General features: G+C 46.8%; 1 protein-coding gene across 2 annotated transcripts; it reads right to left on the reverse strand.

The window, feature by feature from the left end:
• Positions 1-1557: 1557 nt before the first annotated feature.
• CHAF1B (chromatin assembly factor 1 subunit B) lies at positions 1558-15013 on the reverse strand. Of its 2 annotated transcripts, XM_064647083.1 has the most exons (14): positions 14959-15013; positions 14375-14505; positions 12363-12495; positions 12127-12244; positions 10735-10838; positions 10043-10139; positions 8545-8629; positions 7453-7546; positions 6245-6314; positions 6049-6140; positions 4849-5011; positions 3820-4245; positions 2951-3042; positions 1558-2497 (listed from the first exon to the last, which is right to left on the reverse strand). In XM_064647083.1, the coding sequence occupies exons 2-14, from the start codon at positions 14498-14500 to the stop codon at positions 2379-2381; spliced, it is 1719 nt and encodes a 572-aa protein (XP_064503153.1). In that variant the 5' UTR covers positions 14501-14505; positions 14959-15013; the 3' UTR covers positions 1558-2378. The 2 variants fall into 2 exon arrangements, with proteins under 2 accessions (XP_064503153.1, XP_064503154.1); XM_064647084.1 differs by lacking the exons at positions 14375-14505; positions 14959-15013 and adding an exon at positions 13334-13471.
• Between the last annotated feature and the right edge of the window lie 2892 nt (positions 15014-17905).

Here is a 17905-nt window from a genome sequence, read left to right on the forward strand (position 1 = left end):
TCCCTGGAAAGGGTGGTCAGGAGGAATTTCTCCCTGGAAGGGGCTGCCCAGGGAGGTTTTTGAACACTCCCCATCCCTGGAAATGTTCAAAAAAACGTGTGGATGTGGCACTTGAGGTTTAATGGTGAAGCTTAACCTGGGCTGACAGTTGGACTTGATCTTAAAAAGTCTCTTCCAACCACAGTGATTCTGATTCCACACTGAAATTTGGTGTTGGTTTGAACTGCAACAGAAGAAATGTTTGCAGGGGCAGGAAGGACAGAAGGATGTGAAAAGCAGAAAGGTTTCACCTAACAAATCCTGGTGTCATGGAACCCATGAGCAGAGAACTCCAGTCTGCCTCCTCTTCATGATCCTGACACTGCTAAGCAGAAAACACACAGACAATGTAGTTACTTCAAAAAGCTGCTCTTCCTGATAACAAGTTTTTATTTTATGCTATTTAGTTGGTAACAACATTTGTATGCACACTCCCTGTGTTTATACAAAATACAGAGCCTGTTTTGAATCCACAGGCAAGTATCAAACAAATTTTGACCAAAAGGCAGTGGTTAAATAATTACAAGATATATAAATATTATATATCTGGAGAGCAGGAAAATTTAACATCAATAGCACCGTGTCTGGCTGTCTAAAAACTAACCACTATTACACAGCAGGAAGTCTTTCCAGGAGCAAGATAAGTCATGAATCTTTAGCCATCTTAAAAGCTGCAAAATCTATCTGAAACCCACCTAAAAAGTTGCAAAATCTATTGGAGACCCACCTAAAAAGTTGCAAAATCTATTGGAGACCCATCTAAAAAGCTGCAAAGTCTATTTGAGACCCCCAGTGCAGTTACCTGTGAATCCATGTGAAACAAGGCCTTGTCAGTTCAGTGGCTCATGGAAATATTTGGATTTTAAGGTGGGATGTCCACATGTTTTTGTTGAAGAGCAAAAGATCCTCATGATTTTAATTAGCAGTAACTCAATCAAGGAAAAGACCTGTCATTGACTGAGAGCTTAAACTGTTACACTGGAGATGATCTTCCCTATTTCTCCCCTTACCTCTTCAAGGACCTGCCCAGAAATTCCAGGACATTCTTGGAAAGGTTGGGGTTGAAGGTGGCATTTCAGGTTTATCATTTTGCATCTCCCAGCAGAAAAAAAGGCTCTCAAGGCATGGATTAACTTTCCTCAGTCGATTATAAAACACAATTCCTAAGAAATCAAGCCCTGGATTCTTAGAAGGAAGCTGGAAAAAAAAAGGAACTATTTATTTGGAAAGAATGGATGTTATATAACAGACTGCAGAATTGGGACATAAAGTGGCTGAAAACTAAGCCACCATGAATTTCCTACGACTCTTTGCTTATTATTGTTGAAATTTCTTGGTAGACAACATAATTCATTTATCTGAAACACTGACACAGGTATTTGTTAATATTTCCTCCCTGTGAAACTTTTATGAGTCACTTTATAAAACTATTTCTGCTTTTCTAAATATTAGTCCACTCTCTTAGAAGATGACAGAAAACAAGCACTAATTAATTACACAACCAAATCCAGGGAAGAATTAAAAGTCAAAGAGGTTTAATATGAACACATACATACATTGTGGTGTATTTTATTGGCTAAGGGAGTTAAGTTTTGAAAAAGGAAAAAGGGGGTATTTCTAATGTCTGCACTCAAATCCTGCTGCCTCAGGAAAATCTCCTGCCTGCATTTCTTTTTTAAACACAGAAACTAAACAATTAACAACTTTTTTTCCCGCTGTTTAATTCCAAACCAGGTCCCCAGAGGGTTTCTTCCTTTAGCCTTCTTGTTTCTTGCAGTTCAAACTTTCCATTTCTGTTTGAGTCATCTCAGCCCTGATCTGTGTTGCACCCTGACCATCAGCTCCCATTCCATAGGTACTGAGGGGAATTATTTGACACTCTGCCCAACAAATAAGCCAAGATGCTGGAATGACACAATTTCCTCTTTTTTTAGGTCTTAAACCACATCAGATCCTATGAATACATTCTATTCTTCCTGTGCCACACAGGTTACTGGAAGACATAATGCTTTGCAAACACGAATTTAGGGACTCTGATGGAGACTTGCAGGTTACTGGATGGCTTTTTAAATACCCAGATTTCCCTGATTTCCTTAAGCTCTGGCATTTCTTCAAGTCACTTCCCAACTATTTCTTCTTTCTGCAAAAACTACATTCCTGAAACCTGTGTCTTCTACTTGGCAGGTCCTTCACAGTGCCACAGCAAATATGCACAGGGGACTTTAATTGGGAATTGAGGATTTAACATCTGCAAAAAGCAATGCACTCAGATGTGGCTGCACTGACTTCAGACTGGGAAGAGCCTGCTAAAAGCTTCTTTGTTTGAATAAGCTCAGCCCTTATTTGTCTGGATCAGAGGTGGTTTGATGTTCAGGTGCAGAAAGAGGCATTTCCTCAGTCCTGGGCCGTTTTGGTGCTGGGGGATTTTGAAGACTGTCCTCAGGTGGCAATGGCCTCTCTGAAACAAGCAGACAGGGAGATCATTTAAGGTGAGAAAATTCAGATAAATGAAGTAAATGGGTTTGCTGAATTCACAAACAATTCAGCACTCACTAAAATAAAAAAAACAACCCTGGTTTGAGAGAGTCCAGCACCTGAAACAGTGATATGCTGGAAGGATAAGGGTCTTTAAAACCCACATGCAGGACCTGAAGAACATCAAATCCAGGTGAATTTATTCTTCATTTCACTATTACAAAGCCTGTAGTGACATACAGCAGCTGCTCAAGAGCTACCACCACAGTGAGAACACATTTTATATTGTCAAAAGCACCTTTCAAACACATCGAGACAAGGAAGAAGTTTCAGAATTTAAAACCAGGTTTGGGTTTTTTTTAATAACATAAATCTATAATGGAAAAAACTGATTGGCAAAAGACTTGGCTGGATGTTGAGAGCCACAAAAGCTTACCATGGTCCTGCTCTGAGGAAGGAGGCCCAGGAGCTGTGTCTGTATCTGCAGGGGTGGGTGTATCTGGCTTCAAGGAAATCAAGTTTATTCTCCTTTAAAAGAGCAGAAATAGTTCAATTGCTTTATGGACATCATTTCCACAAACATTTTACTTAAAGGTTTAATTCATATAGAACCAGTTAACTGTAAAAGTAGTTCAGATATATTTTACTGCACTTTTTTAATTCTCTTTATATGTTGAATGGAGCATGATCCCATTCCAACCCCCTGCCATGGGCAGGGACACCTTCCACTAGCCCAGGGTGCTCCAAGCCCCATCCAACCTGGCCTTGGACACTTCCAGGGACCCAGGGGCAGCCACAGCTTCTCTGGGCAACCTGGGCCAGGGCCTCACCACCCTCACAGGGAACAATTTCTAATATCTAATACTTAAATACTTAATATTTTAATACTAATATCTGAAGGGTCTCGCCAGCTGAAGGCTTCAGGTACCGTTTTTGTACAGACAGTGGGACCTGAAGGCAGAATCCCAGGATATTCCAAGTTGGAAAGGACGCACAAGGATCATCCAAGTCCAACTCCTGGCCCAAGACAGACCCCTATTGCTGCCATATGGCCACGGCACAGCCATCAGGTGAACTCTGCCACTGCCTCACACTTCAGGCAGAAATCCAAAAGCTGCACATTCAGGGTTCAGGAGACATTCTGACCTCCTCCAGAACCAGAACAAAAAAGTTCCACGTCAAGGCAGCTCCCACCAAGACCCAGGGCTGGGAATTTCTGTCTAAACCCCAACCTTTGAACGTGGCACAAGCCCAGCTCGTCTCGGCCTCGGCGTTTACGACCGGGAAGGGCCACATAAATCTCACCTTGGGGCCTTGAAACAGGCCTGTAAAGTGTTGAGGGCGATCCTGCGGGGCTGCTTTGCCCCAGTGCTGGGGGTGGCTGCCTGGCTGCTGCTCCTCCTCTCCTCTGAGGACGAGGCTGGGACATTTTTGGTGCCCACAGGAGTGGGAGGCGAGTCCCTGCCGGCACTGCCGGCTGTTCTGGGCTGGAGGTTGGCAGGGCTGGGGTCGCTGCTCCTGCTGGGAGGAGTCCCCTCGGCCAGCCTGGAGCCTGGGGAGGTGGATTTGTGGGACTGGCTCTTCTTCACCTTCTTCTCTGTTGCACCAGGAGTCCTGACACTGATCTGGGGCTTCTCCTTCAGTGGAATTCCCAGCTCATCCTTCTCGAAGGTGACGAAGGAACAGTATCCATCCGTGGAGGAAATAGCCAGGAAGGATCCGTCGCTGGACCTATTTGGGATTTATTGTTTTTCCATTAAAATTCAAGGCCAGAACTCTTTTTTCCAACCCTCACACCCTCATGTTGTCCCTGTCTTTTCAACCTCCCTTCCCCAAGTCCATGTGTACATTTAAGCCCTGAGCAGCAGAGCAGGATAACCTGACTGGGTTCAGTTTTCTAATTTCCCACATTAAATTAAAAGTGGGGAGTCAGACCAATGACTTTGTCCCACATGTGGAGAACCACGAAGCAGGATTGTGCAGATAAAGCAGATTTTGACCAGAGCACAGAAACCTGAACTCAGGTGACTTCCAAAACCTCCAAACAACTTCCTTATTCCCAGTCACGCTGCCTGAACAATGAGGACTTTTCATGGGCATCTACCACGTTCATTTTCACAGGGAACTTGCACCTTTTTCCCCAATTAATTAAGAACCATAATTCTCCAGTTAACAGGGCAAAAAAGGGGTGCTTGCTCTTCAGACACTGATGAGAGTGACCACACATATGTCACAAATTAAATATAAACCCAAAAGATGCCTCACGGAACTTGGACAGGTAAAAAGGGAATTTCCCCTCTCACAACAAGCACCAGGAATAGAACAATCTCTTACCAGGAAATGTCACTCAGGGTGTGATAATGGATGTTAGAGACATAACCAAAGGGGAAGGACTGCTCAGTGTCATAAAAAAGCACAGAATCTTCTGAGGCCACAGCAAACACCAACCGATAGGGCAGGTTAAACAGAGCAGGGCACGATTTCTGACTGATCTCATCTAGAGAGCAAAGAAATGAACACACTGAGAATTCTCTCTTGCATTTGTTGCAAGGTGGTGACTGCAGATATAATAAAGATGATGTTATGGATTAGATAAGCACTGAGAAGACAGCACTTGTATAAAATGTCTAATTTAATGTCAAGTACAACATTTCTGTTGCCTGAAGTTTGTGCCCTGTTGTCTTAATTGAAGAGAAGTTGGCAGAAGCTTTTTCCCCTCTGGATTGCTATTATTTTGAAAAGTTTGTCCTATGTTTTCCAGCTGAAATTTGTCAGCATATTTATATGAACTTTAGTTTTACAGTCTCCCTCTTTAGAGGAGCTCCAGAGACAAATGCAGACACTCACCTCCTTCCTTTGCAACACACCCTTAGAAGGGATCTAAAGATCACAATGAAAATACAACAGGTAATCTTTAAATCCTCTAGGGAACACTCCAAATTGACCCTGTAAAGAAAGGAGCAAAGCTCTGCCTTTTCACCAGAGTAACACTGGTCTTGTTAAAATATAAACCCTCCTGGGCCCACTGGGCTCACAATAAGGCTGAACTTCAATCCCCAGGTACGTTCTTGTGCCACTTTATACAACCCTTTCCCCACCTCAGAATTCCTGTTCTGGCCAGTAACACCAGAACTGCTTCAGGTTTGGCTTCCTTGAACAAACATCAACTCTCTGGTGCTTCTCTGATGTGGGTAATTGAGACTGAGAGAAAATATTTCACTGGATCACTCCTTTAGTGCTAAACCAAGTTATTTATTTTCAACACAAAATGCTTAATAGTTCAAGAAAAACATTAAACAGCGTTTCTGTAGCTTGAGAGGCCAAGTAACAACATTTATCCACTCTATCAAAAGCTACTCACGAGGTGCTTAAGGTGAATTGAGGGTCTCAAGAATCAGGAAACAGCTCCTAAGATGTGGTACAACACTGTCTAAATGGAATGTTAAAAGGCTGAGGCATAAAAACAGTAAACAGCCAGACTGGCCTTTTCCCATATTTGCTGTAAATTCATACTCCCTGAAGGACTCACAGTACCTTTATGAAATGCTCCTCTCAACTCGAAGTAGACCGGGCAGCAGCGAACGGCCAGAGTTCCCTTCCCAGGACAAGGCAGGTGACCCACAGGCCTTCCAGAAAGAATCAGGGGGTTCAGGAAACACAGCTCCACTGTTTCAGTTTTTTTATTTTTTTAAAATAAAACCACACCTTTTTAATCTTATGAAACTCTTACCTTTTCAGGTTGTTCCTGGAGAAAACATAGGTGGTGTTGGTAACGTTTTCTCCCGATTCCACGCAGCCAGCTGTGAAAATAAAAGGTTACAACGTCACTCAGGAAGGTCCTGAGCACACACCTGATGTCCACAAACATTCAGCTTCTCAGGAATTAGGCTTGTCAGTCGGGCAAAAGCACCCCAATACAACTTAAAAAGGCATCCCAAATATTTATTTAGCGCTGGTTTTGTTTCCTTTATGTACTTCCCCCCCTTCAAAGCTGCTTTTTGGTGCTGCCAGACATCTATAAAAGCAGTGCTTGTACACTGATCCCCTCCTTGCAGTGCTGTTTTTTACTCTGGCTGCAGAATGTTCTTAAGGAAGGACACAAACAAAGAGGGATCAGTTAAAAGAAACCACTCACTATCCTTTGTTTCTCTTTTAACAGAGTTCTGGTGTTGCAATTTCCGTGTTTCAGTTCAGAAAAGCGTTATAAATCTCATTTTTATCGCAGGAGGAAGTCGATGTTATGGAGTGCTAAAGGAGCACTGTGTTTTCTTCAGCAGGGAGAATGAGGAATGGCATTATTAGGATAAATCAGCATCCCTGAGGAGCTGGAAAGCAATATTGAGGCACATTCAAAGTAGAACAGATTAGAGAGGGAGCTGGGGGGGCTCAGCCTGGAGAAAAGGAGGCTCAGGGGGGACCTTCTGGCTCTTTCCAACCCCCTGACAAGAGGGGGGAGCCGGGGGGGGTCGGGCTCTGCTGCCAGGGAACAAGGGACAGGAGGAGAGGGAACGGCCTCCAGCTGTGCCAGGGGAGGCTCAGGTTGGACAGGAGGAGGAATTTCCTGCTGGAAAGGGTGGTGAGGCCTTGGCAGGGGCTGCCCAGGGAGGTTTGGAGTGCCCAGCCCTGGAGGTGTCCCAGGAAGGCCTGGATGTGACACTCAGTGCTCTGGGCTGGGGGAGAAGGTGGGGATGGGGCACAGGGGGGACTGGATGACCTTGGAGCTCTTTTCCAGCCTCAGTGACTCTGTGTTTGTGTTTGGCTCTGACAGTGACCCCACACCTTGTCCCACCCCTCATCCCAGCCCCGCCTGTCAGGAGAGGCCGTATCCTTGTCCCCCATTCCCGGTGCCACCACAGGTTGGACTCGATGATCTTGGAGCTGTTTTCCAACCTGGCTGATGCTGTGACACCACCTCAGTCCCAGCCCCTGTTCCCACACCTGGAGTGAGCAAATAGGAGCCGTCAGGAGTGAAGCTGAGCCGCCGGAAGAAGGACTTCATGCTGTCGTCGTGGAACATCCGGTAGCTCCTGGCCTGCAAACCAGGGAAAACAGGGTTGTCAGGAGTGCCAGGAAGCTGGAATTCCAGGGAGAGGAAACATCCAGTGGCACAACTCGACCTGGTGGAACTTTTAAAAGAAAATGTTTGATGGAACCACGGCCCCTCCAAACTCCACTTTCTGCTCTGCTACAAATTCTTCACAGCTAAGAAAAACAGGCCTTGATCCCTCTTCAGCTGGACAAAACACTCCCAGGGCAGACCAGTAATCCAAAAATAGTCAGAACCTGGAGAACAACATTATTTAACAGTCAGTGTGAGGGCCTGTTCCTCAGGCACTTAATTTTAACTCCAGTATTAGAGGTTGAAAGAGAAACTCCTCTAATGGCAAACTGCCTACTCTCAAGCCTGGTCTTTAGTCTCTATAAAACTCTTAACAAATGCTTTCCCCAAGAAAAGAAAAAAGAATGAATAGAAGGAATTAAAAAGGCTATAGCCAGCTTGGAGGTGTTACTTTATTATCACTTAGAACTGTTTTGGTGAAAAAAAGCTCTTTGTTTTCTCTCTTAGAGAGAATTTCCTGAATTTTCCCCTAAGTCATGTTTTTCTTAAAAACCAGCCTACCTTCTGGAAAACTTCAGGCTGCTAACTTTAAAATATTATTGCTATGTCATATCCATGAATAAACTTACAGCTACTGGTAGACATGCTTGAAGTTTCTCCTGTTAAAAATTCACCATACATACATAGTATTTTTCCAAACCATTATAAACACTGACAACCAAAGGCATTGTGTGGCTGCTTTGATCAGATTAACTTGCAAGAAGTTTTTGGGGATATGGATTAGGGGTGATTCTGGTGGTGTTGGGTGATGGTGGGACTGGGTGATCTTGAAGGTCACTTCCAACCTTGATGATCCTGTGTTAGTTACATGGATCACAGGAATGGCAAATTCTTGGTTTCATGGAACAGAAAACTCATGGAAAATATCCCCCAGCACATTCTCCGGTCCCAGGAGCAGCAGAACAACGTACCTCTCCTTCAGCTCCTGATCCAGATGGCATCTTGGTGACATTGAATGCCACTCTCTTGGTCTGGGTGCTGTACACCCGCAGGACCCTGCGTGGTGAGAGCACAGTCAGCTGGCACTGCAACACGGAACCACTCACTGCCAAGGGACCCTAAAACCCACCCAGTGCCACCCCCTGCCATGGGCAGGGACACCTTCCACCAGCCCAGGTTGCTCCAAGCCCCGTCCAACCTGGCCTGGGACACTTCCAGGGATCCAGGGGCAGCCACAGCTTCTCTGGGAATTCTATCCCAGCCCCTCACCATCCTCACAGCCAACAATTCCTTCCCAATATCCCATCTAACCCTGCCCTCTGGCAGTTTGAAGCCATTCTCCTTGTCCTGTCACTCCAGGCCCTTGGAAATAGTCTCTCTCCATCTTTCCTGTAGCCCCTTGAGGTCCTGGAAGGCCACAATCAGGTCAACCCAAAGCTTCTCTTCTCCAGTCTGAACAATCCCAGTTTTCCCAGCCTTTCCTCACAGGACAGGATCTCTATCCCTCTGATCATCCTGGTGGCTCTGAACAGCTTCCTTTCACCCCAAGTCTCACATAATGCCCCAGGACCTCCCTTCTCAGTAAATGACAATCACCTGTTAATTAAAATCCTCCTCACAAGACACCACCTGGGGGATGTGTTTTAATGCCTAAAATAACCAGTGAATCCCTGACAATGCTTTGACTCCACAAGGTTTGTGAACTACCAGCACATGGATTCATGGAGGAAAACGGGAATGAGCAGCCAGGGAACTGCCAGGCTGTTCCCACCTGTCCTGTGGGTTTCTGCAGAGTGGGAATTCATCTCAAAAAGACAGTGAACTACATCTCCATGAATCAGGGAATCCCAGAATGATCTGGGTCGGAAGGGACATTAAAAATCATCTCATTCCACTCCCTACCATGGGCAGGGACACCTTCCACTAGCCCAGGTTGCTCCAAGCCCTGTCCAACCTGCCCTTGGGCACTTCCAGGGTTCATTTCCTTTGGAATAAATGAAACCTGGAGCACATCTCTGTACAGAATGCTGGAACTCCCCTGACTTCACCTCACCAGGACAGTGGGAGCCCAAGCAAACCCAAGTGCCCATCCCACCACCCAGCTCTGACCTTCCCTGAGTTGTGCTGGTTTAAGATATATTTGATATCAGCAACAACCAACAACATGAAAACTTATTTCCTGAAGAAAAGTTCCTACAGAATTTAGAGAAATCCATGTTAAGCTTATTTGCTGCCAAGAGAGGACACTCCCATTCAAAGGAATCATTTACCACAAGGAAAAAATTAGGCAAAGTATCATTTTACTTTCACATCAACCTGCTTACAGAACAATCTGAATAAAACTAAAAAAAAAAGCCACATGAATCTGGTGCATTCCCTTTTAATTCATCCTCCATTAAGAAAGAATATTAATTAATATGAATATTTTATTATTTATGTTAATTAATAAAACACAGACCAGCAGCTCACCTGTCACAGCTCAGGGTTGCAATGTACTGGCCTAGAGGATCCCAGGTTACTCCTTGGACATAACTCTTGTGCTCATTAAATATTGAAACCTTCTGTCCTGGAATTACAAACAGCTTTCAGATGTCAAACGTGTTGTAAAACATTTCTTCGTTACAGAAATAAAACAAGACAAAAAATTAAAGTGTTAATTTGATGGTAGCTGGAAAAACTAGAAGAAATAGTTTCTTTTAAAGTCCAATTTAAGGCTTGTTTGCTACAAAATAACTCCAATAACTCATTTCTACAGGACATCCTGTAACAGATTGTAACTCAAGGACTTCCAGTCCCTCAATCCCACTGCAGTGAGATGGGAATGAACACAACTGTTTTGCCTAATGGAGCTTAAAAACAGTCACATCTTGCAAAACAGAGGTTATTGATATGTCAAATTGATATTGATATTGATGTCATATTGATATGCCTGAGGATATCTATATTATATATAGATATATATTTATAATACATATTTATATATAGCTGGGCTATCAGCCTCACAACACCAGAAAATCACACTCAGAAAAACTAATCACAAAAAAACCCAAACAAACAAACACAAACACGAAAAAGATGCTTCCAATTTTTTGGTAAATCCCACAGGGCACTTCCACCAGCTCTGGAGATGCAAGGGATAGTTAAATAAACGTGGCATTTACCTTTATTGACATCCCACATTATAGCTGTGTTATCCACAGAAGCAGAGGCCATGTAATTGCCATCTGAGGTCCAACAAATATCATACACATCTTCCAAGTGGCCTCTGGAAGGCAGAGGAGAAGAAAGCAATTATTAATTTGATAATTAACAGCTACGTGTAAACAAGAGTTTAACGCATTTTTAGGTTAAAAAAAAAATTAAAAAAAATCAAGAGACAAATAAAATATCACTGAAATAAAACAAACAACGTGTTTTTCAGCTGTTAAAAAATCCCTTCCACGTTCAGAAGGTGGTAAACATTCTGGAACCAGCTAAAGGGCTCCATCAAAACCCATTTTTATTGCTTGCTGTTTGAAGACTTATCACACAGTATGGCAACTTCACATATTTGAAAATTTGGGTTGTTTCTTTGCTTTTAAGAGATAAATGTTTCTACAGGATCCTGCTGGTACTTCAAGCAATCCCACCAGGGCTTCTGGAATTGTTCTCACACCAACCTCAGCAGCTGCCAGGAATGCTTCAGTTATGGAGAGCAGAGTTACTTTTTATTTTTTATTTTGTGAGAACAGCTGTAGTTCAACTGCCAGTGATGTTTTGATGCCTTGGCCACTGTCAGCTAAATTTACTCAGCCTGAGTATGTACTGTGTATATTTTATTAACTGTGGTACACTTGAAACAACAGCTGTAATTGCATCAATCATTTTATCTACTGATGCTCTCAGCCTTAATAAAGATCAAAATTTCTACTCTAAAGCCAGTAAAATAAAACTTCACATTTCTTTTATGTATTTCTGTGCTGAGCTCTAAGGGACTGCAAATCTCAGGAACCAATTTCAGAGGGTGTGAGTTACGACTTTCTGCCTTGACTGGAGATGTCATACAAAAAAAAGTATAGAAAAGAAGTTAAATACAATAAAATCACAGAATCACAGAAGAGTTTGGGTTGGAAAGGACTTTAAGGATGATCCAGTCCCACCCCCCTGCCATGGGCAAGGACACCTTCCACCAGCCCAGGTTGCTCCAGCCCCCTCCCACCTGGCCTTGGACACTTCCAGGGATCCAGGGGCAGCCACAGTTTCTCTGGGCAACCTGTGCCAGGGCCTCCCCACTCTCACAGGGAAGAATTTCTTTCTATATCTAATCTAACCCTGCCCCCTGCCAGTTTTAGACCATTCCCTTTTGTTCTGTCACTCTCTATGTGTATAAAACATCCCTCTCTATCCTTTTTATGTGCCCTCTCAAGGGGGCCTTCAAAGGACTACTATTAGAGCAAGCAAATATTAGAGAGCACTGAATTTCTGCAGACACTGAACACTGTACCACACAACAAAAGCCACTGGGGACCCAAAAACACTGAAGAGAAAAGCAGGTTCATGAAATAATGAGCTACCTTAAGGTTTTAACAACTGCCCAGTTCTCCTTGTTGAGCTGAGCTTCATCTTCATCCTGAAAAACCAGCGGCTCCAGTTCCTTGCTGTCGTTCAGCTTCCACAGCAAAATAACAGCATCTGTAGGAGAAACCAGATGAAGCTCCTCTCCTTCCCCCACTCCCTGTTTCGTTAATGCATTTTATGTAATCCAGCATCACAATTATGCTGTGTGAGACCCACGAGGAGCAGCTCTCACCGTCCCCTCCGGACGCCAGGATCTCGCCGCTCGGAGAGAAGCGCACGACGTTCACGGCCTTGGTGTGCCGGGCCAGGTTGGACAGGAATTCCACGATGGCTTTGCCGTCCGGACCTTTCTCCACCTTCCAGATCTGCTTACAAAAGCGTTACGGGAGTTTTGAGGGCCAAGGTGCAGAACCACAGCATCAGCAAGGCTGGGAAACACCTCCAGGATCGTCCAGTCCCACCCCAGCACCACCACAATCACCCCCAATCCATGGCCCCAGGGGACACATCCAGACACCTCTGGGACACTCCCAGACACAGGGACTCCACCACCTTCCTGAGAAACTAATTCCAGAGCCTGACCACTCTGGCAGGGAAAGTTTTTTTCCTAATTTCTCATCTGGACCTGTCCTGGTGCAGTTTGAGGCCATTTCCTCTCCTCCTTTCCCTTGGGAATGGCAGCAGAGCCCGACCCCCCTCCCTGCCCCCTCCTGTCAGGGAGTTGCAGAGAGCAATGAGGTCCCTCCTGAGCCTCCTCTTCTCCAGAAAAACCCCCCAACTCCCTCAGCTGCTCCTCACAGGACATGTTCTCCAGATCCTTCCCCAGTTCTGTTCCCTTCTCCAGACACGCTCCAGCCCCTCCATGTCCTTTTGGAAGTGAGGGGTCCAGAAGAGAGCACAGGACTCGAGGTGCAGCTTCACCACTTCCACAATCCCCACTTCCATCAGCCCATGGTGAGGCAGCCGTGCCCCTGCAGCCCAGGGACTCCACAGGGAGCAGAGATCCACCCACAGCCCCTGGAGGAGCCCACACTGGAGCAGGGGGATGTGCCCTGCAGGAAGCTACAGCCTGTGGACAGCCCGTGCTGGAACAGGCTCCTGGCAGGACCTGTGGCCCTGTGGAGAGAGGAGCCACAGTGGAGCAGGTTTGCTGGCAGGACTTGTGACCCTGTGGGGGACCCACATTGTTCCTGAAGGACTGACCCTGTGGAAATGGACCCATGCTGGAGAACTTCCTGTAAAACTGCAGCCCATGGGAAGGACTCATGTCTGAGAAGCTCCTGGAGGACCATCTCCTGTGGGATGGACTCCACACTGGAGCAGAGAAAGGTGTGAGGAAGAAGGAGATGGAAAAGGCAGGAACGAAGCTGAGCCTGGAAGGAAGGGAGGGGATGACAGGAAGGTGTTTTTAGTTTTCTTCTTATTTCTCACTATCCTACTCTCTTATCAACTGGCAATAAATTAAATTGATTTCCCCAAGTAGAGTCACAGAATGGTTTGGGTTGGAAGGGACATTAAAGATCATCCAGTGCCACTCCCTGCCATGGGCAGGGACACCTTCCACTAGCCCAGGTTGCTCCAAGCCCTGTCCAACGTGGCCTTGGACACTTCCAGGGATCCAGGGGCAGCCACAGCTTCTCTGGGCAACCTGGGCCAGGGCCTCACCACCCTTACAGTGAAGAACTTCTCCCTTCTTTCATGTGCATTAAGAATTCAAAAGATGATAAAGAACTGCCTGATTTTGCAGAGGTGGTTCCTACAGCCACATCCCTGGGGACTTGTGCTAGTCAACGTTTTCCTAAGGGATTCTCAAAAGGATGAACAACTGGGAAACAAAGCGTGCAAGCACCAACACCAATGACTGAGGAGAGATAAAGCTGAAGGCGAATGAAAAAGGCTGTACAAAGACCTCACACTGCTGAGTGACTACTCATAACGTGGCAGACAAAATTCAACTGTGAGGAACATGAAGAAATTAAAATTAGTTGTTTCTTACTGACCCACAGGTCTGTGCCCTCCATTAGCACTACTCCAGTACAGCAGGTAATTTTCCACAAATAACAGTTTGACACTCAGCAGCAGAACTCAGGGAGAACTCAGGAAGATGATCAAAGGGCTGGAGCACAGTTGCTGTGGAGACACGCTGGGAGAGCTGGGGGTGTTCAGAGTGGAGAAGAGAAGGCTCCAGGGAGATCTCAGAGCCCCTTCCAGTGCCTAAACCCCAACCAAAGCAGCCGAACTCACCCTCACAGCCGTGTCCACCCCTGCCGAGGCCAAGCGATTGATCTTCCCATCCGCCCCGTGCTGGAAGTCCAGGCTGTAAACGGGCTCCTTATTGTGCCACACGATTTCGCAGGTGATGACCTTCATGTCCGCTGAAGAAAACGAGAGCAAAAGCCCACCTCAGTTCTCGTTCCTTAGGGCTCTGGCCACCAAACTTCCCGCACATTTCGCAGGCACCGCTGGCACACCCCGGAACTTCCCTGGGACTGACAGGGTGGTTTGAAAAAGGCCGTTCCTAAAAGTTAGGATTGAGTACGGCTAATGCGCCAGTTTCGGGACTGCAGGACAAGAATATAAAGCCCTGTCTCTCGGCCCACCCCACCATGGGTAGAAAGGCGCAAAGGAAGAAAACCCCGCCGGGGTAACAACCCGCACAACGCCCGGGCACGGGCGGCCCGGCGCGGGGGGCAGAGGCGCCGCTGGCCGCTCCCCTGAGCCCCGGGGACCCCCCCCCAAACGCGCTCCCCACAGGTCGGGACCCCCAAATCCCGGTACGGATCCCCGTCCCCACACACACACGGGACACATCCCCCCTTCCCCCTCACCGTCCCCGGCCCGAGCGGCTCCCGCGCTCCCGCCTTTCCCGCCCCTCGCCCCCCTCCGCGCATGCGCGCGCCCGCCCCGTGCGCCGCCTCAGCCGCCTCAGGGACTCGGGGGGGACGGGACGGAGGCAAAAACCCATCCAAATAAACCTTAAAACTGAAAAAGTCCAGTGCTCGCCTCTCCTCAGAATAACAGTTTTTTAGGGTGGTTTTTTTTTTGGCTTTTGTTTGGTTTTTTTGTTTTGTTTTGTTTTGTTTTGTTTTGTTTTTTTATTTAACCGGCGCCGCTGCGCTTCGCCAGCGTAAACGCCCTGTTCTGTCGTGCAGAATTCCCCTATTCCCGTCCTCAGGTTGCCGAGGAGGAATTTAAATCCCAGCAGCAGAGCGTGTGATGCGAACCTTCTACTTCGTGGAGGTCGAGGGGCCATAAAAAACCCCACAGTTTTATTGTTTTTCTCCGTGTTAATACCTAGCATTGGGAAATCGCCCACCCCGCACCGGTGGTGTTACTATTTCGTGCACTTTTTGCTGCTGAACGAATGATATGGTTTCATCATCTTCTCTTTCTTAAAAAAGGAAATATTTCCAGGCAAGGTCCAATTAAGCAAAAGTCCCAAAAATGTGTCCCCCCGGGTGAGGAATTGGGCAGTTCCAGCCTCAGACACCACGGGGGCACCTGCCTGGGCGGTGTTGGACTCACAGGAGATTGTGGTTGTGCCAGGGAAATGAGGCAAGAATAAATCCAGGGTTTTCTACAGTTTCCCTGTGTGCTGTCCCATTCCTGAGAGGTGCTGGACAAGAGGGAGACTGGGTCAGGAAATCTGGAGAGGAGTCTCTGTTCCCTCAGGCCCCAATCTCTGCTTGGTGTGAGCAGGGACAGGAGCCAGGGAAGGGCTGGAGCTGGGACAGGGCAGGCTCAGGGTGGATCTCAGGACAAGGTTCTTCCCCCAGAGGGTGGTGGGCACTGCCCAGGCTCCCCAGGGCAGTGGGCACGGCCCCAAGGCTGCCAGAGCTCCAGGAGGGTTTGGACAACGCTCTGAGGGACAGGGGGGAGTGTTGGGGTGTCCTGGGCAGGGCCAGGGCTTGGACTTTGATGATCCTTGTGGGTCCCTCCCAACTCAGGATATTCTGTGATTCCCTGATTATTTCTGCTGCCAACACTCGCCTTGCTCCCGAGATGGACCCGGAACAGAGGAGCAGGATTGGAAAACTCAGCATCTTTTCTGACCAGGTTGTGCCGACCCAGCCATAAGGGAAAGGGAGCAGCCGAGAGTGGTAAATGCTTGTGGTGGGAAGGAGCGACGAGAGTCAGAGAGTCCACAAACCATGGGAATTGTTTGTTAAACATGTATAAACTTTTATTAATAGATTTGATGAATAAAATTATTAAATTAATTGCATATATTTATAATACATTGTTATATATTATATATTGTTGTTACATTTATCTAGTATATTGAATTAAATTTATTAAAAGACAAAAGAAAGAGCAAAAAATAAGAAAGAAAAAGAGAGAGAGAGAAAGAAAAAAGCGAAAGAGCAAAAAGGAAATAAAAAAAAGGGAAAAAAAGAGAAAAAGGAAAAAAAAAGAAAAAGAGAGAAAAAAAAAGAAAGAAAGACAAAGAAAGAAAGAAAGAAAAAAGAAAGAAAGAAAGAAAGAAAGAAAGAAAAAGGAAAGAAAGAAAGAAAGAAAGAAAGAAAGAAAGAAAGAAAGAAAAAGAAAGAAAGAAAGAAAGAAAGAAGAGAGGGAGGGAAGGAGGAAGGAAGGGAGGGAGGGAGGAAGACAAAAATGGTTACCAGGAGGCAGTGTTTGTCCAGCTGATGGGATGTTAATCCTGGTCCAGTGTCGATCCACATGATGGGATGGTTAATCCTCGTCCGAGCGTCGATCCTTGATGGGATGGTTGATCCTTGTCCCAGCGTCGATCCATGATGGGATGGTTAATCCTTGTCCCAGCGTCGATCCTCATGCTGGGATGGTTAATCCTGGTCCCAGTGTCCATCCAGCTGGGTGGGTCTGGCCGATGGGAAGCCCAGGATCCTGGGGGTTTCTTTGCCCATCCTGTGAAGCCTGAGGTCCATCCGCGGGGGGCGGAGGAGGCAGAGGAGCCTGGGCGGGCTTCTCCTCATCCATGGCCATGGTCCTGTTCCTGTCCATTGGCGTCGTCCTGTGCTGCAAAGAGGGGGGAGAGGGAGAGGGAGGGAGAGGGAGGGAGAGGGAGGGTGCGGCAGCCGCTGCTGGGGAGCAGCTGAGATGGGCTGAGCTCTGCACCCCTTATATACCCCTGGGGCAGGGCGGGGTCTGGGATGTCACAAAGGTCTCTGGGCACACCCATGTCCCACCTCACAAAGGGCCCTGGAAGGTACCCCCCGTGTCACAAAGGGCCACCCCCGGCCCCCCATGGACAGCGGGGACTGCCTGGACCCGGCCCCGGGGCAGCCCCGGCACTTGTGGCCTTGCAACCCCTCCTTCAGTCCCTGCTGTGCCCTGAACCTTCCACTTCGTGGAGGTCAAGTGGGGATATAAAAAAAGAGAGTTGTGTTATTGTTTTCAAGGTCAATACCTGGAATTGGGAAACTCCCCTCCCCACTGGTGGTGTCACTATTTAGTTCACTTTTTGCTGCCAAACAAATGGTAGAGTTTTCCTCTTTTTAAATTCTTAAAAAAGGGAATATCTCCAAACAATTTCCATTGAAGCAGAAGTCCAAAAATGTGTCCCCCTGGGTGAGGAATTGGGCAGTTCCAGCCTCAGTCCCCACGGGGGCCCTGCCAGGTTTGGGCTGAGCAGTGTTGGACTCACAGGAGATTGTGGTTGTGCCAGGGAAATGAGGCAAGAATAAATCCAGGGTTTTCTACAGTTTTCCTGTGTGCTGTCCCTCATTCCTGAGAGGTGCTGGACAAGAGGGAGGACTGGGTCAGGAAATCTGGAGAGGAGTCTCTGTTCCCTCA

The sequence above is a fragment of the Pseudopipra pipra genome, chromosome 2, assembly GCF_036250125.1.
Source record: "Pseudopipra pipra isolate bDixPip1 chromosome 2, bDixPip1.hap1, whole genome shotgun sequence".
In the NCBI taxonomy this organism is placed as follows: Eukaryota; Metazoa; Chordata; class Aves; order Passeriformes; family Pipridae; genus Pseudopipra; species Pseudopipra pipra.